Source organism: Melopsittacus undulatus, chromosome 7 (genome assembly GCF_012275295.1).
Source record: "Melopsittacus undulatus isolate bMelUnd1 chromosome 7, bMelUnd1.mat.Z, whole genome shotgun sequence".
NCBI lineage: Eukaryota > Metazoa > Chordata > Aves > Psittaciformes > Psittaculidae > Melopsittacus > Melopsittacus undulatus.
The window spans coordinates 61025549-61041202 of NC_047533.1; the positions used below are offsets into that span (position 1 = coordinate 61025549).

Genomic DNA, 15654 nt, shown 5'->3' on the forward strand with positions numbered 1-15654 from the left:
AACTCAAATGGGACAACAGTAGGGCATGATATAACTTTGAGGGAGATCATTAGTTTCTGAAAGAAGGGGTTTAAGACCAGTACTGTTTAAAGTTTGCATTTGATGATCCTTGGGCACTCAGTAAGAATGTTTTAATGAAAGTTGTTGATATAAAATTGGTGCTATGGAGAACTGGTATATAATTTTGGTTATGGCAGAGTTGTGCTGTAGCTACAGGAAATGTAATGTTGTTATTCAATACCAGATTATAATTCATATGAGATTTTGAAGAACAGTTGCAGAAAAGGATATAGTACTGGCATTTTATGTAAAGTACTTGCAGAAGTGTTTACAGATTCCATTAAGGAAGTATGTAAAACAATAAAGAGCTGGGAAATTTCCACATCAGACATAGTATTAGAATAAAAAGTAATTTGTTATTTGTCTCCTTGTAATGGTTGCTTTTTGTTATAGATACCTGTGAATAGTGTTCAGAGCTTCCAGGGTTTTTTTTTCATGCTTCACTGTTGAGTGTACACTGACCAAAAGCATTAAAAGTAGGTTATGTCTCTGTTACTAAACATTTATATCTGTAGGAAATGATGGTCAATTAAGTACAGCTTAGAACAGGTATGAAAATATTGACTTTGTTGATCTTCCCTTACAGTCCTTCCTTAGGAAAGTGCTGAAGTGTGTTTTGTAGTTATTTAGTTGCATTAGTGGCTGAGTTTGAAGCTTTTAGCGTGTTTTTTCCCTGATACCTTAGGGAGATGGATAACTAAGATGTTGATATAATAATGCAATATGCATACTGAGTGTAATTGTTTGAGAGAGAACATGTACTGTGGGGAAATACTGAATGGATCATGAAAGATGATGACCATTAGTCTTTTCTTTCAACTATTAAAATTAGCTTTAGGGTGTGTTCAGCTTTGATTTATGAAATTGTTTAGACTAACACCTCCTTTGATGATGTCTGATATGGAAAAAAATGCTGAAAAGTATCATGATAAATGCACTTTCTTTTCACTTTTGGCAACCTCCATCTTCACCAATTAAATTTTCACGTATTGTAATGAGCTCTTTAGAAAAGAGTAGAGCAACAGATGGACAATGTCATCAGTGGAAAAAATTATTTTGCTTTGCTTGGGCTTTTGCCCATTTAAGCTAACAGAATAGTGTCAATTATCATATGAAGATACGAAAATATCATGTTTACAGCTTTATATTGCATTTAAAAAGCTTACATTGATTAGTTGCATATGCTATTTTGTTTAGAATATTAGCAGCTAAAAGGCTTTTTTTAAAAAAAAAAGAATAAATGCTTAAAGCTATTTCAGACAGCTTACAGACTAACATGAAGCCATGTAAGCTATAATAAGGCAATAGAGAAAAACTGGGGGAAGGATAGTGTGAGAAATACTAAGAAGATCTTACAGTATAATATCTTACAGTAAAGACCAATGATGCTGTTATGTGACCTCAAAAAAACCCCACAAAACCCCATATTTGATAATATGTAAATGGTACTTAGCTGGTGCTTAGCATGGTGCTTGCTTATTAATGCATATAAAGTAGTTATATAAAAAGTAATTAAATACATTTATAATTCATAATGAATAATAAATCACAAAATCCAGTTATTCAACTCTTAATTCTGACTACTTGAAAATCATTGCAACTAAAAAGTGACAAAAGAAAAGAAGGGCCTGGAACATATCAAGTGCTAAGAGTTACAATCTCTCCACTGTATTTGGAATCTGGAAATCTCTTTTTGTTTGGGTTTTTTTTGGGGGGGAAAGGGCTTGTGGGCAGGATTTAAACTTTAAAGAAACAACATTGTTCTAGTGGCTTTTGTGTATCTTATGAAACCTTTGTGTCGTTGACTGAGAGGTAATTCTGTGTCACTGAGCTGCAAAAACTGTACCCTGATGCTGGGTATTAAAACCTCCTATAGTAAGCAAATCTGAAATTATGCAAGAGAATTTACAGTTTTGCCTTTTTTCTGTGTTCTGGAGCTAGTGAGATTTTGGTTAAGAACCGCAGTGATAGAAGTAGCGATGTGAATAATCATTAGGGTTATTATTTCATACAACACAGACTGAAAAAAACCTCAAAGAAGCTGATGTGGAAAAGCGTATGAAACTTAACACTGTGTTTGCTGCAGAATCTGTCTTTTGTAGTAGTTTAGAAAATTGGTAGAGTTTACACCAAGAGTTGTGTTTGCCCTGTTCTATGCAAATTCCTCTACATTTCCTCCAAAATAAAAGGTTCACGTACTTACTACGCTAAATTTTAGCTCTGTCAACTTGTTCCTATTGAGTTTAGAATTAAAAAATCTTGGTATTTTTGTTAACCAATTTTGTTTTTTTCCTCAGCTTTTAAATCAGGGAAGCAAGCCCCAGTGATAGGTCATCTGTGTTGGTTTCTTTCTTGGGGCCAGGCAAAACCTGCCTATGTGTATGAGATTTAGAATTTTGCTGAAATTTGGGAGTCATTTGGATGTAAGAAATGTGCAATGCTTTTGTGACTGACATTACCATTTCTTCAGGGTGTTAAAAATGCAGAGTGTTAAAAATGTGTTAAAAGTTGTTTTGAAATTTACTAGGTGTTAATGATGCAATATTTGGGTTATTAGCAGATTGTTTTGAATAGAGATGACTCTGTGATGCTGAGGTGAGGATTATTATCAGCATACATGTTAACCAGACTTAAAACTGTAAGAAAAATGTGTGTATAAAGAGTGGGCCTTACCTTAACATGAAACAGTTTGTTTCTAGAATTATCAAAGTTCAATAAGGCAGAAAGCAATCACAGTTACCACATAACACAGCAAAAAAAATGGTGCAGTTGTTTGTGGGATATTCTTGTATTTCCTTCTCCCCTCCACAGAATATGATTTTGAATAAATGTTGAAGTTCTGCTTCTTCATGCTGGCAGTGTTTCCTTCCTGATTAGCACACGATTCATGCCTTGTACATTTACTGATGGTAGTGTATGTTGCTAAGATTGAAAAGAAAGTGCATAACTTTGTAGTTGAAAATGTTTTTCCTTAGCTTTGTTTTTATACAACCAGTTTTCTCTTGTGTTTTTCCCAGGAGTGGCAGAACTCTATACAAAAGAATGCTGGCCTTGCCTTTATTGAGCTTGTCAATGAAGGAAGGTAAGTCACAATATTTGAAAGCACCTCTGTGTTAGCCTTCAAGAAGTTGTGTGCCTTGAAACAGTTTTAAGATCTTTTCTTATGCCTTTTTGTGTTGTTTTATTTGAGTTTTACAAGCATGATTTCACTTTCTTTAGTACTTCGGTTCAGTTCTAAGACTGACTATGGGATTTTGCAGAATCTGAATGCACTTTAGTTTTATTAAATATTTCTCTTGTCAGTGTGTTGTGCATTTGCTTTTTCCTGTCCTTGTGCACTGGTTAACACTGAAACTGTAATTTGTATTCAGCCAATCTCTTCAGGAAGGGAATTGATATTTGGAAGCCATTATAGCTAGGAACTGTACGATAAGCCTCTGTCTCAAAAATTGGATTCCTGTTTGCTCATTTATTTCCTGTTTTCTTCAAAATAGAAAGGGAGCCCCTTCAAGGATAAAAAAATAAATCTGTTAATATTACCAATTAGCTGAATGTTCTGTCCGTAACTATCTATGTATATTACTGGAATGTATAGAAGATGACAGAGCAGGTGATGAGGCCATGCTCTTTGACTTGTAGTGACTGTTCAGAACCATCAATATTTTCTTCGTTAGGAATCGATTGTTGAGGCTCACTAAGAGCAATATTTACCTTTTCTAAAGGCTTTTATTTTTTGAGATGTCTTAATGCATTAGCTAAGGAGTATTATAAGCAATGCCATTTATCTAAACCTAAATTCTGTTACTGAGTAACTTGACTTAGTAAGAATCCCAATAGAAAATAAATTGTATGGGATTAGGACAGCTACGGAGTTAAAATCAAAATGATTTATCACATAAATTAAAATGCTACATAAGTTTTGGTTAGGTTTTTTATTTTTTTAATTTTTTTTTACCATTGTAGGTGTAGGGGAAAATGGCTATTTCAGATTTTTTTCTTTCAAAATGTGTAAATGTTCTCAAGATGGATAAAAATAATGACCATTTTAATGGTCATATTTCAGTTTATGGTGAAGGAAACATCATTCTGAGGGAGAAAAAACATTTTGCTACTAGTCTTGATCCCAAGGGCCAAGGTAAAGTAACAAGGGTGTTCAGTTACAGTGTTAAGATCTAGCCTGTAGTTGTTTCCTATTATGTGAGGCTGACCTGTCCTGACCTTACTTACAAAGTGCCTGCTATAAATTTGCCTCTTGATTAATGTTTTATTAGCATAGATAACATAGAGATCCCACACACATGTAAACCACAATGTATGGTTCATCTGTGTAAGATGATTATCATGAGCAAATCAGTTCCTGAGACTGAGTTGTAAGTAGCAGTTGTTTAGCAGTTATTCAGCTTGTTCAGGTCATGCTTTCAGAGAGCATTCTGTCAGTAAACTGTTTGGAATTGACTATTTTCTTTTTAAAAATCTGCAATGCCCATCACAGACAGATGGAATCACTCCCCCACTTCCATAAACAACATCAATAACTTATAGTCTAGCCTTAGCAGAGTGGTTGTCTCAGGGACAAATGATCCCTTGAAGACTGAGAAGTGTGGTTTTGGTTAGCAGAAAATATATAAGTAATTGTTACTTCATTTCATTTCTGGCTCATAGCAGAGTTGTTTTTTAAAAAAGTGGGAACATAACTTTCATTATGGGGGAGAGGAGATTAATTTCTTAAAAATGGCTTCTATTTCTGTCTCCTGTCCCTACTTCCCTCCATTGCTCCTCAGAGGAGCCTTTAAAGTTATTGCTGAATTGGTCATTGTGGTGCTTTGTGCATTTTCAGCATTCATTAAAATGAAACTATTATCTCTTATATGACATGAACTTATATTCCACAACTACTCTTCTCTTTATGCAGGTTGCACATATACTAACACACTAAAACATTTCAGGCCTTGTATTTTACTGTATTTGCTATTGTATATTCAGTATTTTTGCCATAACGTTATAATCTAAACGTCAAAAGCTGAAATGTTTTCATTAAAACTTAAAAATGAAAATAGCTGGATGGTAATGACATAAATGTAAACTGCATACTTTTATAATAAACTTGAATTTATAAATTGTTTCTGTAAGTACGCAAGAAACGAATACAAGGTAGTTGTACAAAGGACAGAACTGATTTCAGCAAGTCAGGGAGGATGTCTGTGGGGGTACCATGACATGTGGAGTGTTAGGATAAATAAAATAAAATCAAGGACTGGAAGAACTACCTAGAATGTCTGGAATCACAGAATTTCTGTTGTCTGCTGCCTTGGTAGAGAAAGCCTTGGTCATCCTATAACCCTCATAAACCAGGGTTTTATTCCCAGAGTTTTTTACTAGGGGTTTTTTTGACTAACCATCCCAGGGGATATTCCAGTTTCAAGTGTTTTCTACTGTTTGTTTATCAGGCAAATAAGATGACTGAAAAATCTTTCATAAAGAGATCTAGAAAAAGAGATCTAAATCTCCTTATACTTACTTTCAAAGGTATTTTTTACTCTTATTTGAAAGGTATGAATGGACCTCTCTCTCTCACAGCGGTTAAAAGTTTTATGTTTAGGCTTGCTGTGTTTTGGCTAGGATTCCCTGGACAGAAATATGTACAGAAAGTTTGCCTCTGGGACTCGTAAGATCTACAATGTGTGTGCTGCATTCAGAATGTTCTGAATTTCATCATGTCCCCAAGTAACTAATGTGTTACACATACAGTTGCTTCCAGGCTTTCTAGATGATTTTGGGTCCACTGCACATATAAAGCAGAATTGATTTGTTTGTGCCCAGTGAAATTATGAATCTTGAACTGTAAAAAAAACCCTCTAAATAGGAGAGAATGTGAAAAGGTGTATGTGAAAATACAGAACCACAAGCCTATCTAAACTGAAAAAACAGCTGAATTTTTTGGAAGGCTGGGTTACAAGTATAGTGAAAACAAAGAAACAAAGCCCACCACCAGCCCTGAAGAAAAGAACCAATGAAACAAACCCCAAAGATAAAAACAAAAAAAGCTCTGTAGAAACACAGGAAGGTACAGAATGTAAACGAAAAGCTAGAGCAGCAGCTATTGGGTGATAACCTCTTTCTGTGCATAAAAAGAAATGTCAGTTTCATTACATTGCTACATTGAACATTAATCTGTTTTTAATAAAAATGAATGAGTATTGCTCACTATTATTGTAATGTCTGGGAATACTACCAGTGCTCTTTGAAACCTTGTTAAAAAGGTGCCTGTATCCACTGCTTCTCTTATGTATGGAGCCATCTGTGCAGCAGAAGTATAGATTGCAAAACATTTTCCTTAGCCCACTGAACTTCTGTCAGTCTCAATTTCAGTCTTTGTGCTTACCTTTCACCTTTGGGTCCTCCCTTTAGAGCGAATGTTGTTTTGGAGCCTTGACCTGCTAGAGCTTTCTGGTGAGGGAATTTGTTCACTGGAGCCATTCTTTAGGTGTGACCTGGTTCACGGTCATGGCTGGTCCTCTACTTTGAAGAATTCCAAGGTGTCCAGACAGATTCCATTTTTTCACCCTGAAACTAATTATGTTTCCTCTTTATGCAAGAGATAGCCAAGCTATTATTTCTGAACTGAAGAAAAAAAAGAGACGCTTTGTTTTACTTCCTTGTGTGTACAAATGTCTCTTTTGTTATACTCTTATTTCCTCTACTTGACTAGTTAGCAAACAACTCCTTTGCTCTGTGAAGGTTAAAACTCTCTCCTGTCACTTTGATTCATTAGCACACTTTAGTGTGAAGCATCTTTTATGCTAGACCTTGTTTTCTGTATCAGTCAGTGCACTAACAAACGTACTAGAGCTTGAGACTAGGCATGACAGTTATTATCCCCTTTGGGGTGATAATGAGTTTGGCATGGCAAGGGTTGAGGGATCAGTCTCCTAAGCATGCTGCAGCAATTATTCTTTCTTATTCAGTTGAAGAGACTCTTAAAGATGCTTAATTTTCACAGGTATAGTTCTCTTGGTCATTCAGCAAACTAAGTACTATGTTCTACACATACATTTTTATACATCTGCAAATGAGTATTCAACATCTGGAAAACAGTTGCTTTAAAAAATTGTCACCCAAGGTTTGGTTGAAAGATAACCTAATTAAACTAGCAGGATACATGTATGATCTCCTCTCTTTTGGCTTTGCCCTTTCAAATCCTTAACCAAAAAAGCCCAAGTAAAACTTAAGGATTTTCACAAGTGTATCCAGGAGAAGCAGAACTGATGTTTTTTTGTATCTTTCTCTCCCTCCTAGATTCTTTGTTGTCTAATGAGGAATGAAATCTAATCAAAATTCTCCTGCAATATCAGAGAATTTTCCTCCTATATTGGATTTTCTGTTATGACTTTCAGTGCAATTGAAGAGAGCTGGTTTTGTTTTGTTTTGGTTTTTTAAGGATGCTTGCAAGGATTTTTGTTCTTTGTTGAATTTAATACAAATTTGATGTCTAATATTTTTGAGAAACTCTAGCCTTTTATTTAAAAAAATTATTGGAATTATCCAATGAATTCAAAAGTCATGGGGAGAACAAGGAAAGCAGACAACATGCAAATCTGATACACTTAGCAAGCGAAAATCCCACTAACCAACAAAAAAAGCTCCAAACCTCTCCAGAAAAAAACACACGTAAATGATATTCCCCCAATCCATAACATCCAGTAGTATAAAATCTGGAATGCTGTAATCATCTGTATTTCTATAGCATTTTTTTAGAAGGAACTGTAATAAGAAAATGTCAACATATGTCACGTGCTGTTCCTTTTCTTTAATTGTATATATTACTTTTGACTGGCCATAGATGCAGATATTTTTTAATATTAAAATAGCTGGCAATCAGACTAGTTGGGCAATTACTTGCATAGTTGCCTAATGGAAAATAGGGGACAGATGTAGGCTGCCCAATTCAGTTGTCTTTCACTTGTAATAGAGTGTGGTCACTCTGAAGGAATGAATTTTAGAGAATGTGTTGCCATAGGAGCAACTACTGTGATGGAAAATAGTGAGAAAAATACAGCTGTTAATGAAAAAATGGATGGTGACTGACAGACTTTATGCTTTATGCATAATTGACCAAAAAAGGCTCAGGATAAAAATGATAAAGGTACTCACAGCCAAAGTAGAATTGATTACTACCAGTCCCCTTATTGCAGCCTCCTTGTCCTGAGATTCTGATGACACAGAACTTGGACCTAAGTTTTGATTTGTAAGATAAAAAAATATTTTCCACATTTCCTTGCTGCTTATTTTTAGCAACCCACTCTGCTCAAGTGGTAGATTTTGTAAAAGGGATTGTTAGTGATTTAGTTTTTGAGTTTTTATGTTACTATTTTGGTCTCATAGCAGAAGCGGCTTTGTTGATGTCTGAATTTCAGCTATGGAAAGTCATTAGGCTAGACTTTAAACAGCATTTAAAATGTGCTGAAAATTAGAAGTCGTAGCCTTTGTGTGTTTCAGAAATGGGTAAGTGACTTGAGGTGGGGTTCTTGGCACACTGTATGACTTTTGTGTGTGCACACTAAGGTATGGTGTGACATGCACAGCCATTTTTAAACCAGTTTTTTTATTTGACTGAGTTGCTTGATCATCTGTGCATGGATTAAAATTACATCATTTCTGTGTAACTGGAAACATCTTTGCTGCAACTTAATAAGCAAACAGAAGCTTTTTGGGGAGGACTAAGTCTAAAAAGCTTACATTATTGGAGATACTAATAACTTTAGAGGGTATGTATATGACAAAGGTAGGTTTTGCTTGTGAGAGCATTGTTGAGTCAGTGAAAAAGCAAAATCATAAAACACTTGAGTGCCTGGGAATTCCTTTTTATAAATTTTGGTTTTTATGTGGAAAGTTTTTAGTAGCATCTGCTTTCAAAACTAAGTTAATAGAAGAGCAACATGAAGGTATTATACCGCACCCTGTGCGTATACTTGTATTGCACTATTGCTATCTCATAGTTTTCAGAAAACATATGGTGTACTACCATGCAGTGTCTCTCAGAATGTGAGCACAACCTCAGGTCAGTTTTCACTAGGCCCTGATACTCCCTAAGTGACCATTCTAGATAGAAAAGATTGTATTGGTATGGGTGTGTTCCCTCCTAGATGTCCTTTTGGAGTGCTGTCAAGTTTTAAGCTACTTTTTATGCTATTGGATGGCCAAGTGGGCATTTTGGTGAGTCTGCATAATTTTTAGGGTTTTTCTTTTTTTTTTTGTTGGTGGTTGTTTTTGGGTTTTTTTGTTTGTTTCGGTTTTTGTTTTGCTTAGTGTTTGGTTTGGTTTTTTTTCCTTTTCTCTACTATTTTAAGGGTGTAAATGTATTCAGACCAAAGGCTATAGGACCTTATGGGCTTGTGTGTATTTTTTGATGATTGAATGGCATATCTGTAAAGTTCCACAAACCAATTGTAAAACTTTCTTCCAACAGTAATTCCAAGACTTAGCACATTGAGCAGTCAGATTCCATAAAAGACAGCCTGTATCCATGTAGAACATATCTCCTTTTGGAGTAAGAGAGTCTCTTACATGCTTGGTTTATGAGGAGTGCAGGTAGCCAAGAAAGGTAAACTTTCCTGTCTCAGAATTCTCTGTTGCGGTAGTACTGGGGGAGCATACATGATCTCTCCCTGTAGTACATTATGAGAGATTTATGCCTAAATAACTGTTGTAAATGTCACCGGTAAAGCTTTTTCTGTATTTTAGCTAAAATTGACAATTGTTGGACATCAATAGTACTAACCCAGAACTTATCCATCTCTCATTTCCTTTGCTTGCACGTATTCTTCTGTATTAGTTTTTCCCTTTTCTTTTGTATCTTCTCCTTTTTGTTCATTGTAAGGAAAAAATTGACTCTTCATCATCTAAGCACTCAGCAGCCAGAAATCAGAAGAAGACTTCTTACTTTGTGCCTTACAGTTTTCTTTTCCAGCATAACACTTAAAATCAGAATCTGTCATGTATTTGGCTGGAGCTCCTTCACTCAATGGTTTAGCACTTCATTCCTGACCCAGCAAAGTATGCAAGTATATATTTAACTTCCAGCATGGGATCCATTCCCTTGCTTGTTTTTACTACGGTGTTCATCTTTTCAAAGTTAATCACATGTTTTAAAATATATTTAGTCCAGAAAGTGCTTAGCCAAAGGAAGAAAAGTCTGTCTGAGACTTTGAATCTAGTGTGCACTGAAAGCAGAGCAGTAGGCCTGCTATCTGGAGTCTTTAATCCCCATAGGTATTATGTCTAACTTCTACACAATGTGGCCATCCAAGCTCCAGCCACACTCTTCTCATATTAAAGATCAGCAAAAATTCAATTTAATAACTTGTTATAAATAAAACCAAACCAGAAGGGAATTTCTCAGAGAACGAGGAGTGTAAATTGTCGTATTGAACAGCATTTTGGCATTTAATAATACTGAAAAAATAATCAGGTGTGTGAGATAATAGTATAAAGCAAACAGGGTCCATGGATCTGCATACAGAGATTATGATGCATAGGCAAGAAGGAAATTATTAAACTTTAGTTTTTCTTTCAGCTTGGGTGTACATACTTTGAAAAAGAAATACAGCTAGTTATAGTCAAGAAAATGAGTTGTTCTTTTGCTGTGAGAAAAAGTATTTATAAAGACATGTTTTTGGATAGACTTTTTATGTAACAAGAAAACTAATGTGATCTAGTTGCTGGAATAAAAATCAGGATAAAAGCAGACAAGAAATAGTTGTGGTTGGTCTTGGGGTTGTTTTTTTGTTTGTTTGTTTTATTTTGTTTTGTTTATAACTGCAAATAATTACTTAAATTACCTTATTATAAAGTGTCTCTATAGGGAACATGGTATAAAATATCATCAAATCTTAAGAAAACAAAGTAAAATACCCGAAGTTGGGGCATATTTCTGAAAGCTATGCTGTAGCTCTAACAGAAGGTACAGACTTGATGGAGGAAATGAAATTATTTTTGGGAAAACATGCATGGTCAGTCCTGTGTAGGAGGACAGAGCAGGTACCAGAAAGGACCATTATGATCCTTTAAATCCCTGAGGTATGTTATTATCTAAGTGAGGAAAATGAGATTTTTCTAAACATCATATTTATCTTCATGAGAGACAAATGCTTTCTTCTAAAGTTACCTGATCTAGTTATTACAGTTTATAGCGACTCACATATGTACAAAATGTGTGGTTTGTAGTTTGGAGTTGAAATAGTACTTCATCAAGAGTCAGCTTCTTGTCCTTGTCTCAGCAATGGTCTACTCATCTGAAAGCAGTTATTTCTATTGAAGGCATCAAGCTGCACTTAACGAATTTCTTTAAAACATTTTGTTTGCCTCAAATGGAAAAGTAGGAGCAGGGCATTGATGATATTAGTATCAAACATAGAGAGACAGGTGGAGTCTTAGGTTAGATGAGTAAGTTCTAGGGGATAAAATTAACGTTACATTACAAGGCTTCCTGCATAACATAGCCTTGTTGACCATGTTGAAATGTACTTCAGCTTATATGTGCAATGCAAACAAGTGATTTTATGTTCTGTAACAAGTTTCTGTGTTAGCAACTGAAAATCTTAAAAACCCCCAAACAAACAAAATACAAAACCAACAACAAGCAGTTTAACAACCAGTATTTTGAAAAACTAACCAGTGGAGCATGTGATGGATTTATCTGGTGTATCTTTGAGTACTGCTGTGGAAATGTGCATCTTGTAAAACAGCGTTGCTCACGTATGGCCAGTTTTAACTTTATGAATCCCAATGTAACTAATTACAAAGGAAACGTTGTTAGTAACAATAGGAGAACTCACAGAATAATTGGGTTGTAATTCAGACTGTCGGCTCCACTGCCATTCATAAACTCAGAGTTTATGAAGGCCTCAGAAATCTCAGATTGAATTATAGCTTTATTCTGTCTATAACCTGGAATAATGTATATCTTAGCATTTCATTTGTGAGACTGAAGTTGTTTTATAATCCTGAAAAGATTACTTAAATGTATACTTACCATAAAATTTTGATACTTACATTTGGAGAAAAAACTACTGCAGTGCAATTCACATTTTTTTAATTTAAACTTCACATCAGTTACATTAGGGCTTTCACTGTGGATGTTTATATACGTAAACTGCTTGCTTTGCTTTATATTGTGTTGTTTGTATGTGAAAGATTTTCTTATATATCTGTATTTCAGGTAAAATGTCTGTCTAGAGTGTTTACATTTTGGTTAATACTTAGTTTGTTTTACTATTGAAATACAATTTTACTAGTTGCCAGAAAATTATGCTTCAACCTTAGTTATACCATTTTCTTTAAACAATAGTCAGTTATGGAACAGAACTCAAAATATTTGTAAATATATCCTGTATTTACAATTCTTTATTTTAGCACTTTATTCTTTCAAGGCATTTCTTAAATATTCTCTGTCCTCAGGTTACTGAGTCAAACCATGAAGGACCATTTGGTAAGAGTGGCTAATGAAGCAGAATTTATCTTGAGCAGACAGAGAGCAGAGGATATTAACCGTCATGCTGAATTTGAGGTAAGAAATTAAGTAGTAAAAACAACCAAAACACCAAAAGATAACAAGCCCACTGTGTTTGAGGATTCTGGTGTATGATACGGGCTTTTCAGGTGCAGGAGGTGCCATCCTGACAAGTACTTCGCATTCATAGGGTGTTCGACAGTTTGATGGAAAAACAAGCTGTGCAGAGCAGCTCAGAACTTGTCAGAATCTGCAAACCATAGTTTGTAGGGGAAGGAATTTTGTCATGCCAATGCTGCACTTTCCCATGAAACAAATATTCCTATATGTGTTAAAGCCCCTTGGTGTCACAGTCAGGATGTAACTTGGGAAAATAAACCCTTACTGAAGATAAACGGTAACAGCCTGTTAGGTGCAAAATGAAAAATTAACTTTTTTCTTTGTATCATTTGCTGTTTCACTTAATCTGTCTCTAAAACCATTTTCTTTATGTTTTACATGCCTCAGTGTGGTTTTGGTTACGTTTTTGTATTTTCATCCCACTTAAGGGGTTCTAAAGTGAAATAATGGACTTTGTTTTTATAGACTGGTAATAAAAATACATGCTTTTTTTCTGAATCACTTTAGTCTTACCTCTGATTTTGGATTTTGGTTACATCACATATCTCCTTTCCCTGTGCTTTTGTGTTGCTTAAATGAAAATGAAGCTAAATCTTACTAAATTCACTAGTATTCTGCTTAAAGAGTACTAAGTCTTTCTTCTGACATATGATATTCCTTGTGGTTTTGTTTTTAAAATGAAGCATTAAGAGATTGAAGGCACATTTGTGCTTAACGTATTTCTAAATTGTTTTACTCTTAAATCTTTACTTGAAAAAATACTCCCCAAAGATGAAAGCATATTTGTCTTAGACAGTGCTTATGTTCTAAAGGTCATCTGTGTTGGCCCCAGGATTCAAGCTGTGCGTTGTTTAATAACATATCTGCACTTCATCTAGAGCTAGTTACCCCCTCCTGCAAACGGAGATGTTGTAAGATATCTACAGTACCATTTTGCAATGGTGAAATAGCAGGCATGTTTCATTTATTACATCAAGGGTTTGGCGACAGTCCTGTGGAGATGAAAAGTGCATCTTTTTACTTCATTGCCTGATAATCATTGGAGTGGGACATTCTTGACATCTTTTGCTCTGGATTTATGCAGAAGCTCTGTGCATGACATGGCATTATTGATTAGATGAACAGCCCACTTTTATTCTTCAAATGCAAACTGTTCGCAAAGGTGTGGGTGTATGTGGGAAATCTGTGTGAAGTAAAGGGTTCTGTCATGTAAATACGGGCTATGAATGGATACAGTTGTTCACTGACAACTTCACTGTTAGCCTTATTTCAGTCTCAAGACACCTTTTATGATGTCTGGAAGAAATTTATGCTGAGCATCAACTTACATTTTTAATATAGCTCAGTTTTTCTGTGATAACTCTTTAGGATAAAAGTTGGCTGATACTTTTTTAAGTTAATGCTGTTTTGGATCTGTGCTATCTCAGGGGTTTAACTCATCAGGTTGAATTTAAACAGAAACTAGTGTACCAAAATAGCAGCAGTCTGTTTATCAAGTTCAGTTTTATTACTGCATTAGAAAAACTTGTATATAGCATCACTTCTGCAGGTATGCAAATTGATGATATACAACTACTGCATTCTAGCAAATGCTTAAATAACAAACCTGGTGTCTCATGAAGTTAGTGTTACTGATGTCTGTGGTAGGCTTCAGTCAATGTTATGTTTCTTTTGTGCAAGGGGGAACCCTTAGTCACATCCGTTGAATTTGCAGATATTGCATCAATAATCAGAAATTCCCATGTACTATGTTCCATCCATCCATGGTATGATCTTGTTTTCACATACCCTGTCAAGTGTGTGTGTCTTGCTTTAGCACAGTGATGCTTTTTAGCTGTAGTGTTCCTCATAGCCTTTTGAAGTGGTGCTTCAGACAATAGAAGACTTGCCATTCTTCTGTTGTGCCTGGAAATGGTTCTGTCACTTGACTAGCCTGGTGCTATTCCGTTGTTTAATGGGAATTATCTGCCATGTTGGGCTGCTGATATGCTGTGTATTGCAATTGGTAGGTATATTCCCATTGTACCAATGGGTGTTGAGATTTTGATGCCTTAATTTTGGCCCTAACACTCATGTCATGACTCACTGACATGTGACAGGAAGGACTAGGAAATAAGAGAAAAAGGACTCTCAAAACGATTGATACAGCCTTTGATGTGGTTCATTCTCCAGCCTGAGGACCTATAAGAAAGCGGAGCAGCAGATGATGAGAGCTGAGCTAAAGATTGTTTCATCTAGCCTGATTTGTATGGTTAGATCACAGGCTTTGCCACCTGAGATATGAGGATAAAGGGCTGAGTGACTCTGTAAAGTCTGGTAGCAGGAGGAATAACGATTCAGAGATAAGATTTCAGATGAGAAATGGGGTAAGAACTGTCACCCATTTTTCGTTTTCATTGACTTGCATTTCTGGTGTTTCAGGTGACATGTCAAATATTCCATGGTAATATTGGGCCAGCAAAAATCCAACACCCAAATTTCTTTTTAAAGATCTGTAGTATGTTTCCTGCTACCTGGTTTTAATTCTCCCATTTCTAAAAGTCATGAAAAAGTTGAACCTTTCAATATATGTGTCAGATTTTGGACAGGTTTGCAGCATGGCGAAAGAGCAATCTGGTCTTGGAAAGTTTTCCATAGAACCCCTTTTTGTTTCTTTTTTCTTTTTTTTTTTTTTTAAGTAAGGGCAATTTTGAAGTAAAAGGCAAAATATCTTTTCTTGATTTAAAACTGAACTCAGGTATTTGGGGGCACGTAGAGGCAGGAGGAAGCAATGGAATATCTATGCAAACTTCAAAGTGAAGTTCTGTATTATATATTATTGCATAGTATTTGGTTATGGCTAAGGATGGTCACTGTAAGAGGGGGGAAAAAACCTAGAAAGATTGGTAGTACTAGAAAAGCACTGCTGTGCTGGATAACTGCACTTTAGACATTGTAAAAGTTGCATAGGGTCCAGAGGGACCTGT

General features: G+C 35.4%; 1 protein-coding gene across 3 annotated transcripts in view; it reads left to right on the plus strand.

Annotated features, from left to right (window-relative positions):
- Positions 1-15654, plus strand: part of LRBA (LPS responsive beige-like anchor protein) — a 395364-nt gene that overhangs the window by 123330 nt on the left and 256380 nt on the right. For all 3 annotated transcript variants that reach the window (XM_031046772.2, XM_031046774.2, XM_031046773.2), the window contains 2 exons: positions 3078-3142; positions 12517-12625. In XM_031046772.2, coding sequence (XP_030902632.2) covers positions 3078-3142; positions 12517-12625 — 174 coding nt within the window. The remainder of the gene's footprint in view (positions 1-3077; positions 3143-12516; positions 12626-15654) is intronic.